Source organism: Nerophis ophidion, linkage group LG27 (assembly GCF_033978795.1).
Source record: "Nerophis ophidion isolate RoL-2023_Sa linkage group LG27, RoL_Noph_v1.0, whole genome shotgun sequence".
Taxonomy (NCBI): domain Eukaryota; kingdom Metazoa; phylum Chordata; class Actinopteri; order Syngnathiformes; family Syngnathidae; genus Nerophis; species Nerophis ophidion.
The window spans coordinates 4,292,797-4,314,547 of NC_084637.1; the positions used below are offsets into that span (position 1 = coordinate 4,292,797).

General features: G+C 42.6%; 1 protein-coding gene across 1 annotated transcript in view; it reads right to left on the reverse strand.

Moving 5' to 3' along the window:
- Positions 1–21,751, reverse strand: part of LOC133544550 (plakophilin-4-like) — a 63,001-nt gene that overhangs the window by 27,201 nt on the left and 14,049 nt on the right. Inside the window, exons 4-10 of the mRNA XM_061890024.1 lie at positions 21,628–21,662; positions 18,117–18,227; positions 16,318–16,472; positions 15,800–16,253; positions 7,853–8,023; positions 865–1,066; positions 612–744 (exon numbers count right to left, since the gene is read on the reverse strand). Coding sequence (XP_061746008.1) covers positions 612–744; positions 865–1,066; positions 7,853–8,023; positions 15,800–16,253; positions 16,318–16,472; positions 18,117–18,227; positions 21,628–21,662 — 1,261 coding nt within the window. The remainder of the gene's footprint in view (positions 1–611; positions 745–864; positions 1,067–7,852; positions 8,024–15,799; positions 16,254–16,317; positions 16,473–18,116; positions 18,228–21,627; positions 21,663–21,751) is intronic.

The following is a 21,751-nucleotide window of genomic DNA, read 5'->3' on the forward strand; positions in this document are numbered from 1 at the left end:
ATTATATGCATCAGGTGTTCATTCAAGGCTAAGGCAAAATATGGAGATATATATATGGTGTATCGTGACATGGCCTAAAAATATCGAGATATTAAAAAAAGGCCATATGTAGAACACAAATACAGTCATGTAGCCACACTGCACTGTCCTCAGATTCTGTGGAACATGAATTGATTAAAGTGGACCCCGACTTAAAAAAGTCGAAAAACTTATTCTGGTGTTACCATTTAGTTGTCAATTGCACAGAATATGTCCTGTACTGTGCAATCTACTAATAAAAGTCTCAATCAATCAATCAATCAATCAGGTCTGCATCTATTGCGACGCGTTGTGTGCTCAGACAGCAACAAAAGACGCCCGAACAACCAAATGGCTCCATTATGCTGCAGTTATTTATTCCGCAGGAAGGAGTGTAATAAGAAGAGTACACAATTGGCAGCAATATTTCATCAGTTTTAGTTGGAACAGATGGTGCGTTGGCTCAAAAAAAGAGAAAGTAGAGAATTCACTTTAGGTTTTGTAGACTGAGAAACTGCATGGCTCATAACGGCTCGATCGATCCTTTGTCTATCAATACGAGGCTATGGAATACATTCTGTTTGTCCCTTTACCTCCACTTTGATCCTGTTGTCTCCAAAGCACAGGTGCTGCAAATAAGCGGCGGCGTTGCACTGCACGGAGGGGAAGTGGTGCTGCAGCATATGGATGACCTCCGGCAGCTCGGGGTCTCGCCACGCAAACTCCCTGGGGGGGGGAAATAAGAGCCAGAAGGCTAATTGAGTTGCCACTTAATCTCGTTTCTGCTGAAGTCTCTTCATTAATGTTCTGTTTTTGCAAGTCAGGAGGTGGTTTCTTCCCGTTCACCTGGGGTCTTTGTGGATGCTCTCTATGGACGGCGTGCGGGTGACCATCCGCTCAACCAGGTTAGAGTGCCGGTGAGAGAAGACGGGGTCGCCGGGGACCCTGAAGGAATCGACGTACACGGTGGCATTGTTCAGTCCGTAGTTGCTTCTTTGGTACGGCAGAGTGCTGCAGTGGCTTGTGGTCCGAGGGAGGGTCCCCACAGCTGAAAGAAGTCCAACCAGGATAAAGAAAGGTGAGATTTTGTCCCAAAGGAGCTGCACACAAAGTTCTCTTAAACAATTTCTATAGACCGGCGTCTCCACACCTTAAGTACCTTCTGCCATCTGTCCATACACGTCACTGGCATAGAGCGGTCGTTTATTTTTGGACCAATTAAGTGAAATCGGATCATTTCCCAGGGAATACCTGAGGATTTGTCACGGCGCACTTATGTGACATGACACAGTGGTTGGGAATGACTTTGAACAAAAAGCAGTCACTCGAGATTTGTACGTAAACAAGTACTGTCCTCCTTGCACGGCATGGAAGTGGAATTAATTTGAACAATTCAGTTCTATAGTATGAATTTATTGTCATAATTTTATTGCATGATTTTTGTATCCCTTTATTTTGGTAGCCAGGGACTGTGTTACAGGCCTCGCATTGAGTAGCCTGGTCCCAGTGTTCGTAATGGTGTGTCCTGTTTTATAGGGATAAAAAGAAGACACGAAGTGCTTGATTGCGTTCTCATCGCAGGGTCTGGCCTGACTTTTTTTTTATTAAACATTTCTTAATTTCTTTACTCTCATTTACATTTCTATTGTGCTTTTAATCACATCCAAATGGTTTCGACAATGTCATTTCAAATCCACATTTGTTCATTCACATTGTTAAACAATTACATCTTTACTTTTGAAATGATAAAACAAATCCACAAAAACATGGAAGATTGACCGTTACATATCCCAACACTTTTTGTTCTGACATATCCATCACATAGCGGCACTGTTGCTTTAATAAACCTCTTCATTTTACATGTTTGCACTGTATTCTGACATTGCCTCGTTTTAATGCTGCTTTCTTGAATGCTTTTTTTTCCTATGTTGTCACTGTCATTATAAATCAATTACAATTAAAGCTGCAAGCAGCGTTGGTCGGGTCCGCCTTTGGCTGCCGCCGCTACTCAAGCCCTGGCCTAAGTCAGACCAACATAGAGGTTTTTGTTTCATGTCTCTACGATATTCCTAACAGAAATTACATGCAGTTTTATCTGGGTTTTTTCCTAGGGGGCGCTAGAGCGCAATTTAGATTTTTAGGGGTTTGTTTTTTTATTAGATGGCAATTTTCGCCAGTCCTGATGTGTGTGTAAAATTTGGTGAGTTTTGAAGCATGTTAAGGGGGTCAAATTACAGATCGGCGTTTCTGGATGTTGTTGATAAATGGCTTTCGCTTGGCATTGTAGAGCTTTAACTTGCACTTTGAAGCATTTTAAGGGGGTCAGATTACAGCTCAGAGGCAAAAATGACATTTTTTAGGAAACTTCGCGTAGGGGTTCTTTGAAGGCGCGTAAAATCAAAACCGGAGTAGTGATCAAAACTCTGTTCTATACTTTTAATCAGAAGGGTTCAATCTCTCTTCTGTGCGAGTTTGAAGCCGAAACGACAAACGAGCTCAGAGGAGATAATGTTTGAAAAAAGGTGACGGGTGTTTGCAAAACTTTTATTTTGAAGGGGTAATTTTTAACTTCCTGTTGATTTTTCCTGAAGGATGTCAGTTTTTAAAATGTAGGTCTAAGTGGGACCTACATAGAAGTTTTTGTTTCATGTCTTTCCGGCATTCCTACCGGAAGTTACAAGCAGTTTTGTCTGTTTTCTCTTCCTAGGAGCAGTTTTTTCTGTGTTTTATTCAAAAAGCGCAATTTTGAGTATTGTGTTTTTATTTTTTTATGAGATCGCAATTTCTGCCAGTCCTGATGTGTGTGTCCAGTTTGGTGAGTTTTGAAGCATTTTAAGGGGGTCAAATTACAGCTCAAAGAGGCAAAAATAGTAATTTTTGCCAAAATTTTGCTTTGAATGGTTTTTTGCAAAATTTTTGTTGATTTTTGCCCAAGAAAGTAAAATTAGGAAATCTAGGTCTAAGTCAGCCCTACATAGAAGTTTTTGTTTCATGTCTCTACGACATTGCTAACGGAAGTTACAATCAATCAATCAATCAATGTTTATTTATATAGCCCCAAATCACAAATGTCTCAAAGGACTGCACAAATCATTACGACTACAACATCCTCGGAAGAACCCACAAAAGGGCAAGGAAAACTCACACCCAGTGGGCAGGGAGAATTCACATCCAGTGGGACGCCAGTGACAATGCTGACTATGAGAAACCTTGGAGAGGACCTCAGATGTGGGCAACCCCCCCTCTCTAGGGGACCGAAAGCAATGGATGTCGAGCGGGTCTAACATGATACAAGCAGTCTGTTTTTTTTTTCCTAAGGGGCGCTAGCGCGCAATTTTGTTTTTTGGTGTTTGGTTGCTTAATTAGTTGGTCTGCCGCTCCATACCGATGTGTGTGTAAAATTTGGTGAGTTTTGAAGCATGTTAAGGGGGTCAAATTACAGCGCATAGGTGCGGAATAATAATAAACAAGAAAGAAAAAAACGCACCAGTTTCAATAGGGTCCTTGGCCCATTGCAAAGGACTCCTGTGGAGTGAGTCCTTTGCAATGGGCCTGGCGGACCCTAATAATAATAAAGAATAAAACCTTACAATTTCAATAAGGTCCTTGGCCCATTGCAAAAGGACTCCTGTGGAGTCCTTTTGCAATGGGCCTGCGGACCCTAATGACACATATTGTTAGCTGACTATAGCTATAAAACATGTCAACAATCAGTTTTTCTTAACAAGTCCACTTCCGCCGCCATTCCCGCGCTCACACACAAAGGGAGACATCGCTTATTGAATGTTACAAATGTCATCACAAATACACACATTTAAAAAACATACTTCGATATTTCTATATTCAGAAACGCTTATAATTGCTTGGAGACAAATGTGTTAATATCACCACACTTTACCGACCTGTTTTAAAGGGTTAAAAAGAAGACAGGAAGTGCTTGATTGTGTTCTCATGGCAGGGTGTGGCCTGACTGAGACACGGAAGCACTAATGAGCACCTCCCATTTCCCTCCTTTCCTATACGAGTGCTCCCTCTGCTGGCGTGGCGGAATGACATGTATGTGGCGTTCAGCTTGGAACCTAACACTAACTGTGACTTTAGATATGAAAATACTAGGGATGCACCGAAATGAAAATTTGTGGCCGAAGCCGAATAAAATTTAAACGCTTGACCGAAGGCCGAATACCGAATAAGGAATGCAGTTTTTCACAATTTTTTTTATATTGCATAAATAGCCTAGAATAAATATTTGGACATGTTTTTCAAATAAAGTATTTTTTTATTGAATATTGACATTTTTTTAATAATCCAGTAGTCTTTGCTTTTCAAAAAAAGCACAAAGTTTTTCATTTATATTAGGCCTTCAAACAAAACATGCATTCCAAAAAAAAAAATAAAGTGCATTAAAGTGGATAAACCCACAACAAATGAATTATTGTCCTTTTGGCAAAAGTCTGCTTAGCCACAGTAGATATGCTAATAATGTAAACAGAAGGCTCAAGTAAATCTCAATTAAGTGTGTGCTTGTAACCTCATACACTTATACAGGTAGCCTACACAACAGGCTAATAATGTAAACAGAGGCCCCACTAAATCTCAATAAGTGTGTGCTTGTAACCTCATACACTTATACAGGTACACAACATATCCCAACGTCACTGCACGTTGGTTGATTGCGTCACCGCGTCAAAAAACTTGCGTCACACGCCACTATTCGGCCTTGTTTTTAACTCATTCCACCGAAGGCCGAATGTGGCTTTTTTTGCCATATTCGGCTGAATATATTCGGTTACCGATTAATCGGTGCATCCCTAGAAAATACCTTGAACTAAATTAGGATACTCTATTTACACATTCATTTTACAAAACAATTGTGACTAATTATGTCACAACTGCAGATAGAAAAGAGCTATTTAGAGTTAATCTGGTACAAAAGCGGTCTTTCAGCTTAATGTTTCTGAGCATTGTGTCAGAGTTGCCACTGACAGTTTGTTTGTGTTTGAGTTTCTCCTCTGTGTGTTTAGTATTTCCTGTCCTTAGTTCCTGTCTAGTGCTCTTATTTTGGTTCAGCTTCCTGTTTGTCTCCCTGTGTCCTGTTTTCACTCAGCTGCGGCAGATTGGCATTTGGTCACACCTGGTGTCGATCAGCCAGCTTCTATTTTACCTGCTTTGTTCCTCCAGTCAGGGCTGGATTATGTATTGTCATTTGTATTGTCGTTGCCTCATGTCACTCTTGTGTCTTTGCTACCTTTCGTGTCTGGCATCATTTCAGCTATTACCTGTCGTGCTACATCTTGTCCTGGTCGTCGTAGCGGTATGCTGTTTTTGTTAGCCATTAGCTATTTCCAGTTTTTTGTTTGTTATCCTCTAGCTTCCATGCTAAAGTTCCTTTTGTTTTTCTAGCTTCCAGTACTAGCTCCCTTAGTTTGTTATTCCGCCCACGTGCATGCTTTTTGTTTGTAACCTTTCGTTTGTTCTAGTTCTAGTATTTTAAATTAAAACCATGTTTTCCCATTCAATGCCTGCCTCCTTCTCTGCATCTTGGGGTTCAACACCAACGAACTCTGACACATTGTCCCTTCAAATACTGTAAAGACTAAACTAAACTATTGTAAACCCCCATTAATCTTGTCATTAGATCTGTTTTTCACAATTGATCTAATGTAAACAACAAGGACTTGCCACACTCATATTGTGCTTTTGATACAAAACCAGTCGAGTTGTCACGTTGCGTAAATGGTAAATAAAAACAGAATACAATGATTTGCAAATACGTCCACAGTTTCCAAAAACACTTTCAAATGTGGACCCGTCAGACCACAGAACACTTTTCCACTTTGCATCAGTGCATCTTAGATGAGCTTTGGGCCCAGACAAGCTGGCGGCATTTCTGGGTGTTGTTGATAAATGGCTTTGGGTCCGTATAGTAGAGTTTTAACTTGCACTTACAGATGTGGTGACCGACTGTAGTGGCTGTGAGTGGTTTTATGAAGCCCATGTGGTGATGTCCTTTACACACTGTCGCTTTTTGATGCGGTATCGCCTGAGGAATCGACGGTCACGGGCATTCAATGTTACATGCAATGATTTCTCCAGATTCTCTGAATTTTTTGATAATATTACGGACTGATGGTGAAATATCTGAATTCCGTGCAAAAGCTGGTTGAAAAAGGTTGTTCGTAAACTGTTGGACAATTTGCTCACGCATTTGTTGACAAAGTGGTGACCCTCGCCCCGTCCTTGTTTGTGAATGACTGAGCATTTCATGGAAGCTGCTTTTATACTCAATCATGGCACCCACCTGTTCCCCATTAGCCTCTGCACCTGTGGGATGTTCCAAATAAGTGTTGGATGAGTATTACTTAACTTTCTAAGTCTTTTTTGCCACTTGTGCCAGCTTTTTTTAAACATGTTGCAGGCATCAAATTCCAAATGAGCTAATACATGCAAAAAATAAAGTTTCTCAGTGTGAATGTTAAATATCTTGTCTTTGCAGTCTATTCAATTGAATATAAGTTGAAAAGGATTTTCAAATCATTGTATTCTGTTTTTATTTACCATTTGCACAAGGTGACAACTTCACTGGTTTTGGGGTTTGTAACAATAGTATTAAAAGCTCTATAAAAACTCATTTAAAATCTATGTATGCATTTTTAGCACTTTTTAAAATAAAATACATGCACGTGCGTCATGAACAATGACACACATTAGACCAGTGTTTTTCAACCACTGTGCCGTGGCACACTAATGTGCTGTGAGATACAGTCTGGTGTGCCATGGGAGATTGTGTAATTTCACCTATTTGGGGTAAAAATATTGTTTGTAAACCAGTAATTATAGTCTACAAATGTTGTGTTGTTGTTGAGTCTCTGCGCTGTCTAGAGTTCGACAGAGTAACCGTGTAATACTCTTCCATATCAGTAGGTAGCTAATTGCTTTGTAGATGTCGGAAACAGCGGGAGGCAGTGTGCAGGTAAAAAGGTAACGAATGCTTAAACAAAAAGTGAAGTGAATTATATTTATATAGCGCTTTTTCTCAAGTGACTCAAAGCGCTTTACATAGTGAAACCCAATATCTAAGTTACATTCAAACCAGTGTGGGTGGCACTGGAAGCTGGTGGGTAAAGTGTCTTGCCCAAGGACAAAACGGCAGTGACTAGGTTGACAGAAGCCTGCAACCCTCAAGTTGCTGGCACGGCCACTCTACCAACCGAGCTAAATAAATAAACAAAAGGGAAGGCTATGCAGAACGAAACTAAAACTGAACTGGCTACAAAGTCAACAAAAACAGAATGCTGGACAACAGCAAAGACTTACTGTGGAGCAAAGAGGGCGTCCACAATGTACATCCCAACATGACATGACAATCAACAATGTCCCCACAAAGAAGGATAAAAACATTTGAAATAGTCTTGATTGCTAAAACAAAGTAGATGCGGGAAATATCGCTCAAAGGAAGACATGAAACTGCTACAGGAAAATACCGAAAAAGGAGAAAAAGCCACCAAAATAGGAGCGCGAGACAAGAAGTAAAACACTACACACAGGAAAACAGAAAAAAACTCCAAATAAGTCAGGGTGTGATGTGACAGGTTGTGACAGTACACCTACTATGAGACAAGAGCTATAGTCATGCATGCTTGGTTACACTTTAAAGTCATATCCAACGACTTTTTACTGTCAACTGAGTTTCGTTTATTAATGATTTCTGCTGCCGGATTTTTTTCAACGCAAAAAATGTGCCTTGGCTCAAAAGAGGTTGAAAACCACTGCATTAGACGATGACGTCAACAAGAAAACAATCTGCAATGTGAGTGGAGCTGATGTACTTTACCTGCACCTGTGCCGAAAAGGGAGCCCTGCAGGTCGTGGGAGGGGCTGTGGTACAGCGGGCTGTGGAAGGTGTGCTCGTCAAACACCGGCGTCATGTGACAATCGGGGGACAGCGCTGCTCTCAGCTCGGGGTCCATTTGTCCTGGCTGAGAGGCGTAGGTGCTGTGAAGGCCTGCAGGTGCACACACAACCACAGCGCTGTTTACCGTGTGGAAGCAGGACATTTGTTCCTGCACGCTTGTCATCATTTGGGTCAATCACAGCAGGCTTGTTAAAGAACTACTGAAAGCCACTACTACCGACCACACAGTCTGATAGTTTATATATCAATGATGAAATATTAATATTGCAACACATGCCAATACGGCCTTTTTAGTTTACTAAATTGCAATTTTAAATTTCGCGCAAAGTATCCTGTTGAAAACGTCGCAGAATGATGAGTGCGTTTGACGTCATGGATTGTAGCGGACATTTTGATCCAGCACCGATCCCAGCTATAAGTGGTCTGCTTTAATCGCATAATTCCACAGTATTCTGGACATCTGTGTTGCTGAATCTTTTGCAATTTTTTTCAATTAATAATAGAGACGTCAAAGAAGAAAGATGTAGGTGGGAAGCGGTGTATTGCGGCCGCTTTTAGCAACACAAACACAGCCGGTGTTTTCCTTATAATAATAATAATAATAATGGATTATATTTATATCGCGCTTTTCTATTGTTAGATACTCAAAGCACTCACAGAGAAGTGGGAACCCATCATTCATTCACACCTGGTGGTGGTAAGCTACATCTGTAGCCACAGCTGCCCTGGGGTAGACTGACGGAAGCGTGGCTGCCAGTTTGCGTCTACGGCCCCTCCGACCACCACCTATCATTCATTCATCATTCATTCACTGGTGTGAGCGGCACCGGGGGCAAAGGGTGAAGTGTCCTGCCCAAGGACACAACGGCAGCGACTTTGATGTCCATAGGTGGGAAGCGAACCTGCAACCCTCAGGTTTCTGGCACGGGCGCTCTACCCACTACGCCATGCCGCCCTTTCTTCATTGTTTCCTAATAAGTCGGCTCCTACCGGAGACATGAGCGGATAGCTTGCGTCGTTCCTCCTGCAGCTGCCGACTCTCTTACCTCCTCACACCGGCCGCCCCCAACTGTGGGATGATTACACCGTGGAGGGGAAGAAAAAAAAATCTCAGCCCGGCTGCCGTCGCCTCGTCGAGAAACGTGGCTTCCCTTGGAGACACTGGCGGTCAAGTTGTACAGGTACGACCATATAATCTCACTAAAACACTAGTAACACAATAAGCAGATAAGGGATTTTCCAGAATTATCCTAGTAAATGTGTCTAATAACATCTGAATTGCTCCCATTGCCCTCGTCTTTTTTTTTTCTTTCCTAGTCCTTCACTCTCACTTTCCTCATCCACGAATCTTTCATCCTCGCTCAAATTAATGGGGAAATCGTCGCTTTCTCGGTCCGAATCGCTCTCTCTGCTGGTGGCCATGATTGTAAACAATGTTCAGATGTGAGGAGCTCCACAACCCGTGATGTCACGCGCACATCGTCTGCTACTTCCGGTACAGGCAAGGCTTTTTTATTAATGGAGACGTCAAAGAAGAAAGATGTAGGTGGGAAGCGGTGTATTGCGGCCGCTTTTAGCAACACAAACACAGCCGGTGTTTTCCTTGTTTCCTAATAAGTCGGCTCCTACCGCAGACATGAGCGGATAGCTTGCGTCGTTCCTCCTGCAGCTACGGACTCACTTGCCTCCTCCCACCGGCTGCCCCCGACCGTGGGATGCTTACACCGTGAAGGAAGGAAAAAAATAAATAAATCTTGTCGAGAAACGTGGCTTCCCTTGGCGACACTGCCAGTCACCACACCCGTGGCCACACCCCTCCGACCTTCAGGCTGTACAGGTACGACCATATAATCTCACTAAAATACTAGTAACACAATAAGCAGATAAGGGATTTTCCAGAATTATCCTAGTAAATGTGTCTAATAACATCTGAATCGCTCCCACTGCCCTCGTTTTTTTTTTTTTCCCTAGTCCTTCACTCTCACTTTCCTCATCCACGAATCTTTCATCCTCGCTCAAATTAATGGGGAAATCGTCGCTTTCTCGGTCCGAATCGCTCTCGCTGCTGGTGGCCATGATTGTAAACAATGTTCAGATGTGAGGAGCTCCACAACCCGTGACGTCACGCCCACATTGTCTGCAACTTCCGGTACAGGCAAGGCTTTTTTATTAGCGACCAAAAGTTGCAAACTTTATCGTGGATGTTCTCTACTAAATCCTTTCAGCAAAAATATGGCAATATCGGGAAATGATCAAGTATGACACAGAATGGACCTGCTATCCCCGTTTAAATAAGAACATCTCATTTCAGTAGGCCTTTAACGGAAAGCATCCTAAAAATGTGTCTATTGCTCATCATCTGCCTGTGATCTGGGATTATTCCGGATGGGATGGATAACTGGGAATGAGGACTTGGGCGACGTAGCAGAAAATCACTTAACTGGGAGAGTAGGACATGTTCGGTGTAGTTCAGTGGCTTTGAAAAACATGCGTCCACTCTTCCACGTGGAAGCACAACAAATGTGCACAAAAAGGGTGCAGCGGCGTGTGTGCACTTAAGCATGCATCAAGAATAAAGCAGATGTTGATGGCAGACTAAAAGCCTTTGGCTGCTGCCAGATGATAATCAGCTGATGGCTTTGTGATAGAAGCCCGGCTATGTGGGTCAGTGGGAGAGGCTTAGTGACTCGGTGTTGTCGCAGCATCAGCACCGCGGCCACGGCAGGTTGGAAGCTGGCGAAGGACAGTGGAGATGTGACACTTTTGGTCTCGTGGTGAACAGTTGGCCACCTGCATTAAAAATGTGGAGATCTTTGACAAAAAAAAAAAAAAAAAACCCTCCTGGAGCTGTGATGGAAGTAGTTTACTCGTGAAGATGCTGCTTTTTAAAGAAGTACTAAGAACTCTGCAGACACTGGTGAGTTTCTGATGAAGGCTTAAAGCAGGGGTCTCAGACACGCAGCCCGCGAGACGTTATTTTGCGGCCCCCCCACCTTAATATGAAAGTTTAATGTTAGCTCCACAGCCACAGATCCACTTTTAACCACTAATATCACAGTCAAAATGAAAGCTTGTTCCCATACGCACCATAAACTGTTACTAATGTTTAGACAAAAGTGTATATTATATATACTATTATATTTATAGTATTTATATAGGTGTGTGTGTGTGTGTGTGTTATGGATATGTGTGTATTTTGGGTATATGCATGTGTGTATGTATGTGATTATGTGTGTATATATATATATATATATATATATATATATATAAATTGTATATATGTGTGTGTGTATATATGTGTGTGTACATATGTATATATGTAAGTGTGTGTGAATTTGAATGTATTTTATATAGACAATATATAGCAGCAACCACTGAATTGAATTATAGTATATACATTATTGTATTATATATTGTACATATATATTGTATATGTATAGGGGTGGGACCTAATAAGTTTACTTCTTCCCACTCCCTTTTGAGCCAATCTTGACATCTACAAAAGATTAGTCACATGTAATGTTTTCAATGTAGGTGTAAAAATAATGTATCTATATATTTCTTTTGTATTTTATGTCATTCTCTTGTTTTGTTTGCATGGCTCAAAATATACCATTCATTCATTCATTCATTAATTCATTCAGTGTGGCCCGCAAGTTTTATATGAATGGCGCTTGACAGCGTTGTGTTAGTTGGAGTGAAATTGGTAGCCCAAAAACACTCAAATGAACGTCTCCCACTGAAACAAAAAACAAAAAACGATACAATAGAAAGTACTGTATTTTCCGCACTATAAGACGCACCTAAAAACCTAAAATTTTCTCAAAAGCTGATAGGGGTGTAACGATACACAAAAACTTCGGTTTAAAGGTCACGGTTCGGTTCATTTTCGGTACAGTAAGAAAACAACCCAATATACATTTTTTGGTTATTTATTTACCAAATTTGTAAACAATGGCTTGATCCTTTTAACATTAGGAACACTATAATATTTCTGCCAGCAGCGAGAGAATTTAACATTAGCAGCAACTAACTCCTCTTCCTCCTATCCAGGAGATTGCAAAAAGCCGCTGCCTGACCAGAGCTCAGAAAATCTGCAAAGACTCCTCCCACCCCCAACCAAGGACTGATTTCACTGCTGGACTCTAGGAAGAGGTTCCGCATTCTCTGAAGCAGAACCTCCAGGTTCTGTAACGGTTTCTTCCCTCAGGCTGTAAGACTCTTGAAAGCATCATAATTAAATCATCTCAACTCCCTCCAAAATGGATTAACTCGCTGGAATAAAAAGACAATATAACATACATCCATAAACCTGGATGCATATGCAAAAGTGCAATATATTTATCTGTACAGTAATATATTTATTTACCTTATTGCTTTTTTTTTGTTATCCTGCACTACTAAGAGCTAATGCAACGCAATTTCGTTCTTATTTGTACAGTAAAGTTCAAATTTGAATGACAATAAAAAGGAAGTCTAAGTCTAAGCAACACTGACTCCTCGGTTGGTAGAGTGGCCGTGCCAGCAACTTGAGGGTTGCAGGTTCGATTCCCGCTTCCGCCATTCTAGTCACTGCCGTTGTGTCCTTGGGCAAGGCACTTTACCCACCTGCTCCCAGTGCCACCCACACTGGTTTAAATGTAACTTAGATATTGGGTTTCACTATGTAAAGCGCTTTGAGTCACTAGAGAAAAGCGCTATATAAATATAATTCACTTCACTTCCTTTAATGACGACTTCGACGAGACGGAGCCGGGCATGTTGGATGCCGTATTCGCCCAACTGTTTGATTAACACTGAAGAAGAAGAAATTTGAGGGATTTGTGGATGAGGAATAAGTTAATAAAGTGAGCTTTACATGTTTATTTTGTGTGTTGTGTTGTGTGACATCATCGTTTGAGCAACGTTGAGTTATTGATATATTATTGCTTTGCACTATTTCCAGTGTTACTATATTGTGATTGCACCAACGTTTGATTTACCGTAACAGTATCAGACTGTTTTTTACCTGTTTATTGAATCGGGAAAAATAATAAAACAGCTGTTTATTCATTTTGGGTTTGAACGGAGTTGTCAGAACGCTGGTTTGTAATCTATTAGTAAAGTTTGACTGACCTGACTGTTTTGTTGACATTCCCTTTAGCGCAGCTCCATCTAAAGGATGCATAACACAACCCCAGCCTCTACTGTAGCATCGATTCTATGCGCCTTGAATGCGGTGCGCCTTATATATGAACACAGTTTTAAATAAGGCCATTCATTGAAGGTGCGACTTATATATGAACACAGTTTTAAATAAGGCCATTCATTGAAGGTGCGACTTATATATGAACACAGTTTTAAATAAGGCCATTCATTGAAGGTGCGATTTGTATATGAACACAGTTTTAAATAAGGCCATTCATTGAAGGTGCGCCTTATATATGAACACAGTTTTAAATAAGGCCATTCATTGAAGGTGCGACTTATATATGAACACAGTTTTAAATAAGGCCATTCATTGAAGGTGCGACTTATATATGAACACAGTTTTAAATAAGGCCATTCATTGAAGGTGCGACTTATATATGAACACAGTTTTAAATAAGGCCATTCATTGAAGGTGCGACTTATATATGAACACAGTTTTAAATAAGGCCATTCATTGAAGGTGCGACTTATATATGAACACAGTTTTAAATGAGGCCATTCATTGAAGGTGCGACTTATATATGAACACAGTTTTGAATAAGGCCATTCATTGAAGGTGCGCCTTATATATGAACAAAGTTTTAAATAAGGCCATTCATTGAAGGTGCGACTTATATATGGACACAGTTTTAAATAAGGCCATTCATTGAAGGTGCGCCTTATATATGAACAAAGTTTTAAATGAGGCCATTCATTGAAGGTGCGCCTTATAGTGCGGAAAATACGGTAGTTTACCCGTGAAGATGCTGCTTTTAAAGAAGTACTAAGAACTCTGCAGACAGCCCCACTCAAAACTTTCTGATGAGGGCTTAAAGTAACGTCCTCAGTGCTCAGTGGCCTAGTGGTTGGAGTGTCCGCCCCGAGATCGGTAGGTTGTGAGTTTAAACCCCGGCCGAGTCATGCCAAAGCAGGGTTTCCCGCAGCGGTGGCTCTTTATTGTTAAGGCGGCCACCTTAACAACTAAGAGCCACCGCCTAAATTAAAATCTTTTTTAAAAAAAATGTTTTTTGGGTTTTTTTGTCCTGTCCAGCTTCTCAGGCAATCACACAGTTGATGTAGTTGCCAATATCAGCTGTACACATTTACTTTACAAAAGAGACACTCTTAAGTTGAGGTACCATTGTAGATAAATTCCTTCTCTTGTTTCTGGTCCCTGTCGGAGATATTGTTCATATTTCTGCCAAAATTTAGAGCAGGGGTCACCAACCTTTTAGAAACCAAGAACTACTTCTTGGGTACTGATTAATGCGAAGGGCTACCAGTTTGATACACACTTAAATAAATTGTCAGAAATAGCCAATTTGCTCAATTTACCTTTAACTCTGTTATTATTAATAATTAATTATATTAATCTTTGTGGAAACACTGATCATCTTAATGATTTCTCACAATAAATATATATATAAAAAGATAAATATAACAAAAAAGGGTATTTCTGTCCGTCATTCCTTCGTACATTTTTTTTCCTTCTACAGAAGGTTTTTTGTAGAGAATAAATGATGAAAAAAACAATTAATTGAACGGTTCAAAAGAGGAGAAAACACGAAAAAAATGAAAATTACATTTTGAAACATAGTTTATCTTCAATTTCGACTCTTTAAAATTCGAAATTCAACCGAAAAAAAGAAGAGAAAAACTAGCTAATTCGAATCTTTTTGAAAAAATTAAAAAAATAAGTCATGGAACATCATTAGTAATTTTTCCTGATTAAGATTAATTTTAAAATTTTGATGACATGTCTCAAATAGGTTAAAATCCAATTTGCACTTTGTTAGAATAATTGGACCAAGCTATATTTCTAACTTGGCAACACTAAATGGTCCCTAGTGTGAATGTTGTCTGTCTATCTGTGTTGGCCCTGTGATGAGGTGGCGACTTGTCCAGGGTGTACATAACCTTCCGCCCAATTTTAGCTGAGATAGGCGCCAGCGCCCCCTGCGACCCCGAAAGGCAATAAGCGGTAGAAAATGGATGGATGGATGGATATATTTCTAACAGAGACTAATAATTATTTCTTCTAGATTTTCTGGAACAAAACTTTTAAAAGAAGTTCAAAAGACTTTGAAATAAGATTTAAATTTGATTCTACAGATTTTCTGGATTGGCCAGAATATATATTTTTTTAATTTTTAATCATAATAAGTTTGAAGAAATATTTCACAAATATTCTTCGTCGAAAAAACAGAAGCTAAAATGAATAATTTAATTAAAATTGATTTATTATTCTTTACAATAAAAATAAATACATTTACTTCAACATTGATTTAAATTGTCAGGAAAGAAGAGGAAGGAATTTAAAAGGTAAAAATGTATATGTGTTTAAAAATCCTAAAAGCATTTTTAAGGTTGTATTTATTCTCTAAAATTGTCTTTCTGAATGTTATAAGAAGCAAAGTAAAAAATATTAATGATTTCGTTTAAACAAGTGAAGATTTTCAAATTCTATTTGAGTTTTGTCTCTCCTAGAATTAAAAATGTCTTGCTAGTAAATAAATACAATTTAAAAAAATAGAGGCAGCTCACTGGTAAGTGCTGCTATTTGAGCTATTTTTAGAACAGGCCAGCGGGCGACTCATCTGGTCCTTACGGGCGACCCGCGTTGGTGACCCCTGATTCAGAGCATTGTTGGATTTAATGTGTCTGGGTTTGGCTTGAGTGGGCAAGACGGAGACTGACCTATGAGGCTGTCAGGGCGGGGCAGGGCGCTCCTCTGGTACAGACCGTAGGGGTCTGCTCCGTAGGCCAGGGACTGGCTCTGCCTGGGCAGAGTGGAGCCGTAATGCTGGGGCACGGCGGTCATTCCAGAGCGTAGCGGTGACCCCGACATGCCCCTCCCCTCTATGAGGGACAGAGTGGAGCCTAGACGGCCGCCGGCGCCCACTCCCACGCCACCCAAGACCTGTGAGCCGTCAGCTGGGGAAGAAGGCGACAGGCAGGAGGGCGGCATGGTGGTCCCGGGGAAGACTGCGGCCAGCGGTTTGGGCTCGGAAAGGATAGGTGAGTCGTAGGTGCTGCCCTGGGACGTTCGCAGGGAGATGCGAGAAGGTGAGACCGTGCCGGCTGTGGGGCAGCCGGGAGACTGACTCCTGGAGGGGAGGGATGTCATCCTTCGTAGGACCCGACCAGATGGCTGAGAGTGCAAGAGAGAAGACGTGGGTCCGAGGTACACTCCGGGAATTCCAGATCCATCCTACCTGCCCTGACGCTTGACCCTCAGCTCTCGGGCTTCTGGAAAGAGACGCACGGGGCTCCGAACGCACGACATTCTGGTTGCTGTAGTAACTGACGCTGCTGTCCTGATAGCCACTGTCTGAATAGGAGGTCACGTGAGCCGAGTGGCCCCCCGAGCCTGAGAGGAGAGAGAGATACGTCGGTGAGGAAGAGCTTGCTTTTTAGTAACAACTGGGAGTTGAACTTTGCTTGCACTCCATGCAGAGTGGCCCCAGGCCTATAGACACAACGACACTACACCCTAGAAAGTGTGTATATGCACACCCCCACCATTGCTTGATTCCCCTTAGGGGCGATGGACCGCTTAAGTAGCGGTTATACAGCTTCAGCCAGCCCTCCGTAGCTCCCACTCCCTCCCCTCTGTTGCAAGTTTTGTTGATTCTATGTACATGTTTATGCTCCCACTCCCTCCCCTCTGCTGCAAGTTTTGTTGATTCTATGTACATGTTTATGCTCCCACTCCATCCCCTCTGTTGTAAGTTTTGTTTATTCTACGTACATGTTTATGCTCCCACTCCCTCTCCTCTTTTGCAAGTTTTGTTGATTCTATGTACATGTGTATGCTCCCACTCCCTCCCCTCTGTTTCAAGTTTTGTTGATTCTATGTCCATGTTTGTGCTCCCCCTCCATCCCTTCTGTTGTAAGTTTTGTTTATTCTATGTACATGTTTATGCTCCCTTTCCATCCCCTCTGTTGTAAATTGTGTTTATTCTATGTACATGTTTATGCTCCCACTCCATCCCCTCCGTTGCAAGTTTTGTTGATTTTATGTACATGTTTATGCTCCCACTCCCTACCCTCTGCTGCAAGTTTTGTTGATTCTATGTACATGTTTAGACTCCCCCTCCGTCCCCTCTGTTGTAAGTTTTGTTGTTGATTTTTTTTTCCTTTGGTATCAGTCTGGACCCCCTCCCTGGAGTCCAGCCTTTGACTGAATATTTTTTTACTCTCGAGTGGGATTGTGCTGAGAATCACAATGCAAGTACTTCTGATTCAGATTTTTTCAACCCGTCAAAATACATTTTCAACAGGAACCGGCGGTATTCAGCCTGTAGGAGAACTATGTGCATACCTTACAGCTTCGTCACTGGCCTACTTTCTGCTCAGTGTCTTGGGCATGACGTTAAAGGGCCTCCAGCAGTGGAGGCTCCTCTATGGGGTTGTGGGGCAGTAGGAGGTTAACCCCTTTACTACTGTTACCCCAGGTGGCCCTTGGCAAAGGCCTACTACCTGACTGCCTTCTAGCTCGGGATACGGCGAAGACCTCAACGGCGAAGCAAGCGGAAGACGGTAGATTTAAGAACTACCACAACGGCTGCAATGGCGGAATAAGGCTGCAGCAGAAAAGGGTCCCCAGTCGTCTTGGACTCCATTCCAATGGACCCTGACCCGATTCTGTCAAGGATGGTGTGGTGACTGTCTGTGCACCAGTCTCCCCGTGTTAAACAAAGTCATGCACAGGCATCCTCCATAAAGGGATACATCCCTACTAGGATGATGACTTTCTGCTCAAGCAAAAGGAGGAGAAAGCATATGGGGGATGTTTTATTTTGGGAGCGAGGAAAAAAAATCTTTACTCCGTAGAAACGACTTTTCATGTCGTGAAACTCTTGGTCACCTGATGCTACGATCTTATGAAAGTATTGAAAAAAATCAATGGCTTTATTTGGAATCCGTTCTAAGGCCGTTCCAAACGTTACTACTGGGGTGGTCAGAATATACGAGGTTGATTTTCATTTCCGTGTGAGCAGAAGAGACAGACCCTCACTGTCATGCAGAGATGCTCGGTCCACTTCAGGCGGGTACTGGCCCTCCTCGGCCCCTTGGCGCCCAGATTGACATCCAGATATGGCGCCGCCCTGGCAGTCTCCTTCTGGAAAATGTTAGTCAATATTTAGTCCAATAGTTCTAAGCTGGGATGATTTTCTCTCACTTCATAGCATCAATGCGTCTTATAGGGAAAATAGTTCCGGCATAATTTTTTTCATGACCTACATTCTTTACTCTCAATATACGTCCATAACTTTGAAAATGTGCCTAATGCCATGGGAGCATCACTACATATTACATACTAACTTATTAGTTTGAAATGATCGCAAAACCTTTAACAGCTTCTCTAGTCTTCTTTTAGACCCGTTTGCCCTCTTCTTTGAACCAACTTTACCGGCACTCCACACCACTAGCGGGCCATACCAGCTGCAGTGTGATTTAAAACAGGGATCTACAACATCATCCATCCATATATCTTTTTTTTTAAATTGTGTTTTGTATTAAACTAGTCTTAAAAGGTATTGTACAATATCAAAATATTCAAATAATAGCAGTAGTGCCGCTAATAGCAAGCTGGCAAACAGCGTGCTAATCGCTAACCAGCAACTTGCGCAAAAATCGCTAGCTGACAGCCAGAGTGCTACTCGCTAGTAGCATCACGTTAATCATTAGCTAGGAACTAGAGCGCAAATTTTTTGCTTGAAATTAGTTTGCAAATTGATAGCTGCCAACTGACGCACTAATCGCTAGCTAACAACTGGTGCGCTAATTGCTAGCTCGCAACTAGTCCACAAACATCTAGCTGGAAACTAGTGCACTAACCACTGTCTGGCAACTGGCCCGCTACTCGCCAGCTGGAAACTAGAGCGCTAATTACTAGCTGGAAACTAGTCAGGAAATCGTTATCTGGCAACTACAGTGCTAATCGCTAACATACAACGGAGCGCTACTCGCTAGCTGGCAACTAATTGCTAGCTAGGAACTAGGACGTTAATTTTTAGCTTGAAACTAATGCGCAAATTGCTAGTCGCCAACTGACCCACTAATCGCTAGCTAACAACTGGTGCGCTAATTGCTAGGTGCCAACTGACGCACTAATCGCTAGCTAACAACTGGTGCGCTAATTGCTAGCTAGCAACTAGTCCACAAACATCTAGCTGGAAACTAGTGCACTAACCACTGTCTGGCAACTGGCCCGCTACTCGCCAGCTGGCAACTGGAGCGCTAATTGCTAGCTGGCAACTAGTCAGGAAATCGTTATCTGGCAACTACAGTGCTAATCGCTAACATACAACAGAGCGCTACTCGCTAGCTGGCAACTAATTCCTAGCTAGGAACTAGGACGCAAATTTTTAGCTTGAAACTGGTGCGCAAATTGCCAGTCGCCAACTGACCCACTAATCGCTAGCTAGCAACTGGTGCGCTAATTGTTAGATGGCAATTAGAGGGCTAATTGCTAGCTGGCAACTAGTCTGAAAACATCTAGCTGGAGACTAATGCACTAACCACTGTCTGGCAACTGGCTCGCTACTCGCCAGCTGGAAACTAGAGCGCTAATTAATAGCTGGCAACTAGTCAGGAAATCGTTATCTGGCAACTACAGTGCTAATCGCTAACATACAACAGAGCGCTACTCGCTAGATGGCAACCAGTGCGTTAATCTCTAGGTAGGAACTAGGACGATAATTTTTAGCTTGAAACTAGTGCGCAAATTGCCAGGTGCCAACTGACGCACTAATCGCTATCTGGCAACTACAGTGCTAATCTCTAAAATACAACAGAGCGCTACTCGCTAGCTGGCAACTAATCGCTAGCTAGGAACAAGGACGCTAATTTTTAGCTTGAAACTGGTGGTCAAATTGCTAGTCGCCAACTGACCCACTAATCGCTAGCTAGCATCTGCTGTGCTAATTGTTAGCTGGCAATTAGAGCGCTAATTGCTAGCTGGCAACTAGTCTGCAAACATCTAGCTGGAAACTAGTGCACTAACCACTGTCTGGCAACTAGCTCACTACTCGCCAGCTGGCAACTGGAGCGCTAATTGCTATCTGGCAAGTAGTCTGGAAATCGTTATCTGGCAACTACAGCGCTAATCGCTGATATACAACTAGAGTGCTAATTGCTACCTGGCAACGACAGCGCTGATCGCGAGCTGGCAGCTTTAGTGCTAATCACTAGTTGACAACTACAGTGCACAACGCACAAGAAAACTATACTGCTAATCCCTAGCTTTCTTAAATGTTAACATGAATTAAAATAGTTTCATGTATTTATTTTAAAACTGCAAGGTACAGAGCTTGGTCCGTATCGCCGGCAGTAAATTGGACCCGTTTCCAGTGAGAGTTGGACTCCGCCAAGGCTGCACTTTGTCACCCATTCTGTTCAGAACTTTTATGGACAGAATTTTTAGGCACAGTCAAGGCGTTGAGGGGATCCGGTTTGGTGGCTGCAGGATTAGGTCTCTGCTTTTTGCAGATGATGTGGTCCTGATGGCTTCATCTGAACAGGATTTTCAGCTCTCACTAGATCGGTTCGCAGCAGAGTGTGAGGCGACTGGGATGGGAATCAGCACCTCCAAGTCCGAGTCCATGGTTCTCGCCCGGAAAACGGTGGAGTGCCATCTCCGGGTTGGGGAGGAGACCCTGCCCCAAGTGGGAAAGTTCAAGTACCTCGGAGTCTTGTTCACGAGTGAGGGAAGAGTGGATCGTGAGATCGACAGGCGGATCGGTGCGGCGTCTTCAGTAATGCGGACGCTGTACCGATCCGTTGTGGTGAAGAAGGAGCTGAGCCGGAAGGCAAAGCCCTCAATTTACCGGTCGATCTGCGTTCCCATCCTCACCTATGGTCATGAGCTTTGGGTCATGACCGAAAGAATAAGATCACGGGTACAAGCGGCCCAAATGAGTTTGGGTCTCTCCCTTAGAGATAGGGTGAGAAGCTCTGTCATCCGGGAGGAACTCAAAGTAAAGCCGCTGCTCCTCCACATCGAGAGGAGCCAGATGAGGTGGTTCGGGCATCTGGTCAGGATGCCACCCGAACGCCTCCCTAGGGAGGTGTTTAGGCCACGTCCAACCGGTAGGAGGCCACGGGGAAGACCCCGGAGACGTTGGGAAGACTATGTCTACCAGCTGGCCTGGGAACGCCTCAGGATCCCTTGGGAGGTGCTGGAGGAAGTAGCTGGGGAGAGGAAAATCTGGGCTTCCCTGCTTAGGCTGCTGCCCCCGCGACCGGACCTCAGATAAGCGGAAGAAGAGGGATGGATGGATGGTGTCCAACTTTGATTAATCAAAAAAATGGTCAATATTTCCAAACTTCCAGAGCTTAACTTCCTGTAAAGTTTCCGGAAATGTACTGGGAACTCTCCACCCCTTCTTGCCTCTATGTGGGACTCAGACTGCTGTGTGCACTCTAAACTAGTCAACCTCTGCAAGTCTGTGCAGTCACTTCCACAAACCTTCGATCTTTTCTAATAAATGTGCAGTGCAGGAAGAGAGGATTCGTACCGGCAGTCATCCAAGCAAACGACTTCTCAGACGAGCTTGAGCAAGAAGACAAGAAGAAACAGTGTCAGTCCAAGAAAGTGTTTTCTGTCACTCAAACATCTGTACTCCAATTATCTGGCAGTTT